General features: G+C 39.1%; 1 protein-coding gene across 2 annotated transcripts in view; it reads left to right on the forward strand.

Annotated features, from left to right (window-relative positions):
* LOC131076435 (ABC transporter B family member 26, chloroplastic) overlaps window positions 1-6,766 on the forward strand; it is a 132,486-nt gene extending 125,720 nt beyond the window's left edge. For both annotated transcript variants that reach the window (XM_059216977.1, XM_059216979.1), the window contains exon 12: window positions 6,704-6,766. In XM_059216977.1, coding sequence (XP_059072960.1) covers window positions 6,704-6,751 — 48 coding nt within the window. In that variant the 3' untranslated portion in view covers window positions 6,752-6,766. The remainder of the gene's footprint in view (window positions 1-6,703) is intronic.
* The last annotated feature ends 1,133 nt before the right edge of the window (window positions 6,767-7,899 follow it).

Raw genomic sequence — 7,899 nt, forward strand, 5'->3', positions numbered from 1 at the left:
TCTTCTGATCTTCTTTCATGAGAGCCGAGCGACTGGTGGATGCTCCCGCCTTTGGGGTCGCCATACCTACACAACATTTCATTATAAGAAATAGATTTTGCAATAAATAACGTAAATAAGAGAGATAAATTTTAGGAAATCTCATGATAAGTCTCTAGAGTTATCATTTCCTAAAATACAACGATTGAGCTAAGGGAAATTCAAGAATCAAAATTTCAAAATTTGAAATATGACGATGAATGAATAAAACAATAACAATTAAATCGCCATACCTCGATAGAGAGCTAACTCTAGAATGCAAAAACAAAATTCGCCTAGGCAAAATTTGAGGTATAAAGTAATCTTCAATATGATCTCCTCAAAATTGTCTTCGCCACCTCTGGATAGAATGTGATCTTCAATTATCGCCTTGGACGTGGTCTTAAATGGATCTTCAAATTCGTACTTTGGCGTGGTCTCCAAGTCCTTAGCAAATTCGCCTCAATGTATCCTCAAGTTCGCACCATCTTTGGTCTTCAACGCAATTCGCACTCTATACTTGATGATATACTTCGCATCACTTTTGGTTTGGAATCGCACCACCTTTGATAGCTAAGCGCGCCACCCTTGGATGAATGAAACTCGCACCACCTTTGAAGTGTCTACGCCACCTTGGATAATATTCGCACTATATTCGAACACACTTAACACTTTCCTTCGTCTTCCTTAATTCGCATGTAGAGAGGTAAAATAATGATGTAGAAAATGATAATTCCACTCCCCTTTATATAGCGCTCTCATCCTTCACCCCTTTGGCCGACTTGGAGATAAAAAACACTTTTTTTTAAATGATTTGCAATGAAATGACAAGGCCGACCTTTTTAAATGAGCGCTCCAATTCGATTTTTTATTAATTAAATAATTAACTATTAATGCCTTGCGTTTTTTAATTGAGAATTTCGATTTTAAATAAAGGCAAAAAATAATTAATAAATGTTTAACGCCATATTAAATGCTAATTTAAATAGGATTTTCAATTTTTAAATTGATTTAGCATTTAAGGAAATTTGAATTGTTTAATTTGGCGCCAAAAATATGAAAATAAAGGGACGTACCTCATCGCTCTGGTCCCTTGGAGAGGGACAGGAGCGATCCATGATTTTGGTCTTGATTCTTGCGTTTTCAACGTTTAACTCCTTCATTTCCACGTTCCAAATTGATCATCTGGTGGTCCTTCGAATTTGAATTTCTTTCTTGTGCGAGCAAATGCATCTTATGACCATTATCGCCCTGGTCCCTTGGAGAGGGACAGGAGCGATCTCCATGTTTTTGCTCGAAATTCTCCATTTTGGTACGATCCTTTCCTTGTATCATCTTCCAAATGTCATTTAAAACCTTGTGCGTCCTTGTCTTGACGTGATTTTCAAAGAATATTATGCGTTTTGCCTAACATCGCCCTTGTCCCTTGGAGAGGGACAGGAGCGATCTCCATGTCTTTATGTTCATCTTGTATCTTTGACCTTCGTACCTCCATTGTAAGGCGAATAATCTCATTGCTTGTTCCTTTCGCGCTTATTCCATTTGTCTTCATTATGTGCTTGGACATATTAAAGGGACCATCGCCCTTGTCCCTTGGAGAGGGACAGGAGCGATCCATTATTTCTCCTTGATCTTGGCAACTTTTAAACTTCGATCTCCTTTGCAACGTCTTCCCAACGATGTCCCTTACACTTCCTAACCTTGCTTCGCCTTGATCTTTGAAGGACCGTGGGTGTTTTGATAGTATCGCCTTGGTCCTTGTCCAAAGGACAGGAGCGATATGGGGCTTTTACACTATTTGGCGATGTTTAGACGTTCAAACCCTTGCAAATTATCTTCAAACAATGTCTTGGACCTTGCATAACCTTGTGAATCTTTAACTTAGCACGCACTTGGAACAAAACAAGGAATCCAAAGCGAATCGCCCTGGTCCCTTGGAGAGGGACAGGAGCGATATGATCCCTAGGTCCATTTTGGTGATTATCTAACGTTTGAAATCTTCATGCATCACCTTTCTACCCTTCCGTGGACCCTCTAAGACCTTGCGAAATCTTGTCCTTACGTAAATCTTGCATGAATTGATCAATACATCTAACATCGCTCTGGTCCCTTCCTGAGGGACAGGAGCGAAGTTCATCATTATGTGCTTGTTCTTGTTTTTATCAACTTGCAATCATCTTCATTACGTGAAATGATGTCCTTTCGACCTTCTTGGTTGCTCGAAACTTGTTTGCCTTTTGAAATTTACGCCATTATGTAGATATCGCTCTGGTCCCTTCCCATGGGACAAGAGCGATCTGGGTCTTGTGGCCTTCATTTCACTTTGTCACCTTCCAAATTTATATTCAACGGACTCGTCCTTCTTCACTCTATCCGTCCATGCCTTGACATCATTTGTAACTTTGCAAGAAAAGCAATTATATCAAAAATCGCTCTGGTCCCTTCCTGAGGGACAGGAGCGAACTAGGCATTTAACACTGTCACGGACGTCCCAAAAATCTTCAATTTATATTCAATGCGTTCATCTCATGTTCTCCTTTGTTTTTGAACGTAAACTTGCCTTGACCCTTGTCTGGATTTTGCATAATGAAGGAAATCGCTCTGGTCCCTGGGAGAGGGACGAGAGCTACAAGGTACTTCGCCCTGGTCCCTTGGAGAGGGACAGGAGTGATTTGGTCAATATAGGTCATTCTCCTTCGTTTTTTGCATATCAAATTATATTCATTTGGCAAAGTATCTTCCCTTGGACGTCCTCAAATTGCTAAGTCATCAAAATCTTGCAAGGACGAGGCGAAATTTGATTTGTAGCTCCGGTCCTTCACTGAGGGACAGGAGCGATTTTCCTCCTGGAGACCTTTCTGTGCTCATGAAAATCTTCAATTTATATTCAATGGAAAGATCTCGTCGTTCTCCATCACTTCAAACGTAAAATTTGTCTGGATTTTGCAAGGATGATGAGATATTTGAAATTGAGCTCCCGTCCTTCACTGAGGGACAGGAGCGAACTTGCTCCTACAGGCCAAAATAACAAGATTTTTCACATTTTAACACTTCACGAGGCGAAAACAAATCAATTCCAATGCCCAGGATCAAAATTCAAAAAGGTCAAAATTTGGTCAAAATATTCAATCGGACAAAAAATTCACATTGACGGTCAACACTTAGACAAGTTTAAGCTCTGCATGAACATTCCAATTGAAAATTAGACCATTTTGGCGAAATCATTGCATTCAAAATTTGCATTCTAGAAAAGAAGCTCAAAAGCTCTCAAAAACGACTGGATTTTGGCTTGAAAGGGCAAAATTTAAAACCCTAAGGCTTGGCCCTAAATCCAGACGACCAACTAACAAACTAACAAAACCCTAAAAACAAAAGCGAAAACGAGCGAAAAACAAGCAAAAAGAGGGGGTCCCCATTTGCGATGGGGCGATGTGTGAAATGGTCACAACAGGACCCTATGTATGTGTATTGACTACCGTGCACTTAACAAGAAAACCATTAAGAATCGGTATCCCATTCTACGCATATATGAGTTGTTGGATGAGCTTCATAGCTTAGTTTATTTTTTGAAGATTGATCTTCGATCAGGGTATAATCAAATTAAGGTGCGAGAATCAGACATTCACAAAACAACTTTTAGGTGCCATTACGGTCGTTATGAGTTCTTAGTGATGCATTTCGGTCTCACTAACGCCCCTGCTACATTTCAGTCATGCATGAACCACATATTTAATAAGTATCCTCGTAAATTTGTATTGGTATTTTTTGATGATATCTTGATTTATAATAGATCATGGGAGGAAACATCTGAGGCACTTAGATGAGGTGTTGAGCATTGTGGAATCTCAGTCATTGTATGCTAAGATGTCCAAATGTGAATTTGGGTTCACTGAGATTTTATACTTGGGTCATGTGATAGGAGTTGATGGAGTCAAAGTCCATCAGGAGAAGATCTAAACTATTCTTGATTGGCCACCTCCCAGGAACATTTCAGAGGTCCGTGGTTTTCTTGGGTTATGTGCTTATTATAGGAGGTTTGTTAGAGGTTATTCTCAGCTTGCAACACCTTTGACAGATCTCACCGGGAAGGGGGCTTTTTGATGGACTCAGGAGGCACAAGAGGTATTTGATAGGCTTAAGCAGGTAATGAGCACTTGCCTTGTGTTGGCACTTCCTGATTTCACTCAACCTTTTGTGCTTGAATGTGATTCTTCGGGAGAAGGTGTGGGTGCAGTACTTATGCAAAATCATCATCCTATTGTGTACGAGAGTAGAAAATTGAAGGACAATGAAAAATTATACTCTACCTATGTGTTGTGACCATTTCACACATCGCCCTATTGCAAATGGGGACCCCTGCTTTTTTTGCTTTCTAGGGTTTGTCTTTTTAGGTCTTTTAGGGTTTTGTCTGTTAGCCTTTAGCTTTTGAGTGTCGCCAAGGGGACAACCTAGATAGCAGGTTCTGCTTGAGTGAGGTCAAGTTGATAAGTGATGAAGTCTGAAAGTCCTGATCCTGAAATTTGGCTAAGTCTGAAAGTCCTGATCCTGAAATTTGACTAAGTCTGAAAGTCCTGATCCTGAAATTTGACTAAGTTTGGAAACTGAAAAACCTCCAAAAACTAGATTTTGCAATATAACTCCTGGAGGTCTCAAACCACTCTCAAACATCCTGAAAGTATATATGGAATATAACTTAAAGTATAATTCCTTCTATCTTTCTTCTTTCTTATACTTAAATGTTATATTCCATAAAATTATCTTGACGGAGAGTTCAAAAAGTCAAATTTCGCTCCTGACCCTTCCTGAGGGTCCAAAGCGAATTTCACTCCTGACCCTCTCAGGAGGTCCAAAGCGAATCTCGCTCCTGACCCTTGCTGAGGGTCCAGAGTGAAATTCATTATAAACTTCATTTGCCAACTTGATTGAACTTGAAACCTTTTTCCTAGCCTTGAAAACGATCTTACGTTGCCTTGTGAAGTGATTTGAAACTTGAAGATTGAGCAGTTTAGCCTAGATTGTGAAATTCGCTCCTGACCCTTGCTGAGGGTCCATAGTGAAAATTTTATTTGAGCCTATTTGTCACTAATTTTGGCTAAATTTTTATGTGCAGGGTCTCCTGGAAGGAAGGTCGAACATCATTCAAAGGTTTGGATGCTTGCAAATTGATGAATTTTGGGCAATAAAGGCAAAATCGCTCTTGACCCTTGCTGAGGGCCCAGGGCGAAAAACCTAATGTTGGACATTTTTCTCCAAGTTTGAACGAATCTAAGCCTCGACACAAGCTTGAAATGATGTTTAATTTGCCTTGAAGTGAAAAAGGATCGTTGAAAGTAAGGATTTTAAAGGCAATTATAAAAATCGCTCTTGACCCTCTCTGAGGGTCTAGGGCGAAAAAAACTTGAAAAGGGATTTTCTTGCTTATTTTGGAGGCATTAACACGATCTAGCTAGTTGAGAAGGTGTCTTGATAAGGAAATGAGGATTTGTAGTCAAAAATGAAAAAATCGCTCCTGACCCTTGCTGAGGGTCCAGGGCGAAAAACCTCAAAATCACACCTTTTCTCCAAAATTTGATGGAGCTAAGTTTGCAAGTCAGTGAGAAGGCCTAGTTGGAATGTCTGGAAAAGATTTAGAACGTTGAAAAATGCTAATTTTGAGCAAAATTGGGAAAATTGCTCTTGACCCTTGCTGAGGGTCCAGGGCGAAATTCCTCCAAAAGACATTTTTGCCTTAAAGATTTTCGATGAATTTACTCAATTGTGCAAGGAAATTGATCTTGGAAATAAAGACGAGGGTTCAACAATCAAATTTAGGTGGATTATAAGCCTAAAATGGAAAATCACTCCTGACCCTCTCTGAGGGTCCAAGGCGAAATCATCATGAAGTTTTATTAAGCCTTGTTTTAAAAAGTGATATTCTCCAGTTTGCACAAAATTTCACCAAATTTGCCAAGTTCGAAACATTTGGAAGGTTGAATTAAATTCGCATTAATTAAAACATTTTGCATTTAATAAATTAATTTTAAGCCTTGAAATAATTAAAAAAAATCCACCTTGGAGGGACTAAAATCAATTTTTAAAATTAAAAAAATACATATAGAGTACACAAGGCCTTATTTTCACTTATTTTGCCAAGTCGGCCCTCCTTTTTTGGAAATTTATTTATTTTTAACCTCTTTTTTGCCAAGTTGGCCTAGAGGGAGCAAAGAGGTGAGCGCTCTATATATTGGAGGGGTTTGTTTCACATTTCAAATCATTCATTCATCCTTTTTCAAGTGCAAAGTTGAAGTGCGAATTTGAGGAGCGAAATCTAGCTTGCTTGGAGCGAATTTCTACCAAGTGTTGAAGATTAAGGAGGGTGGAGTCTATTCTTTTTGAGCTAGAGGAGGCGCAATTCATCCAAGGGAGAATTTTGATTTAAATTTTGCCTAGCGAAATCTATTTTTACATCATTTCTTAGAGTTTAATACTCAAGAGGAGGTATGGCGGTATCATCTTAACAGCCTTGTTCAAGATTTGATTTTTAGACATTTTTTTAGAAAAGTCAGTATTGCATGGTTAATTAGGAAATGATAACTCTAGATTTATCATGAAGTTTCCTAATTAAAATCTTAAATCTTCCTTTTAAGTCTAGATTTCTACACTTCAAGATATAATGCTTGAGAACTAATTTTGAAATGTTGTGTAGGTATCAAGATGGCGACTCCTAAAGCCCAGAGGATCTACAAGTCGGTAGGTTCTCATCAAAGAAGATCCGGTCCAAGACAAAGATGATCTCCTCCAGCTCAGTATCATCAAAGAAGATCAAGCAAGGATAAGGGCGACCTCCTCCAGTTTAGCATCAACAAGGATGGCCTTCGTCGGTCAAGCATCATCAAGAATAACTTCTTCCAATCCAGCATTCCAAGGTGAGGTACATCATCATCCTGCACATCAAAGACAAAAGAAGTCAGAGCAAGGGTTCGTTGAAGGAGCAGATAGTTCTAGAAGAGTTAATTAAAGCTAGCTTCTCAGCAACATCAAATTGGCATCAACCAAGTGTCAGACGAGTTGGCATCCTAGTCATCACTTCTGCAGTCGGTGTGGTCCACCTCAGCATGTCCAGATTCAATGTACCTAACTCATGGGAGGTGGCACAAACTTCGATGTACCTACCCCAGCTATCCATTGGTTGAATTTTCCAGAGAAGACATGTGTCCAATTAATACAATTATTTCATTGGTCGAGCATTAAATGTTATGTAATGGTTGTAACAAACCCTAATTAGGGTTTTCATTGTTGAATCTTGGCCATTGATCTCAAATTGATCTCAGCCATCGAATTGTATTAAGGGCACTATATAAGCCCCGACTCTTCATTTGTAAAGGCAGTTAGAGAGAAGACAGATAATCAGTAGTTAGAAGGTGATTAGCTAGTTGATAGAATAGCGATTAGAGTAGAGTAGAGAGAGAAGGCAAAGATTGTTGCCAAGATGTTGTTGTAAAAGACTTGTAACTTCATTGAAGAAATGGTGAAATTTATGGGTCGATTCGACAATTTGCATGGTCTCTATACTTCTCATATTTGATTTCGTGTTATTAGATGAGTGGAAGAAATGTGCTTGATTGATGGTGAAATTCGTATATCCATACTACTATCAGTTTGTTGATTGCAGACTTGCCTTGTGTAGTCAACTGGAATCATTCAGCTTAAGCTTAACTTCAGTTGTCGCTTCTTTATTGATATGCATCAGCTTGATGGTGTCTATGCCTGTAGTGATGATTTGAACATCATAAAGCTTTCCTTCGAAGATCGCACTAACCTTGTGGAGATGGTCCTGGGATGTCAAAACAAGACCTAGTTAGAATTTCATCAAAGATCAATCATTGCTCCTACATTCCTTAG

The sequence above is a fragment of the Cryptomeria japonica genome, chromosome 3 (assembly GCF_030272615.1).
Source record: "Cryptomeria japonica chromosome 3, Sugi_1.0, whole genome shotgun sequence".
NCBI classification, from domain to species: Eukaryota; Viridiplantae; Streptophyta; class Pinopsida; order Cupressales; family Cupressaceae; genus Cryptomeria; species Cryptomeria japonica.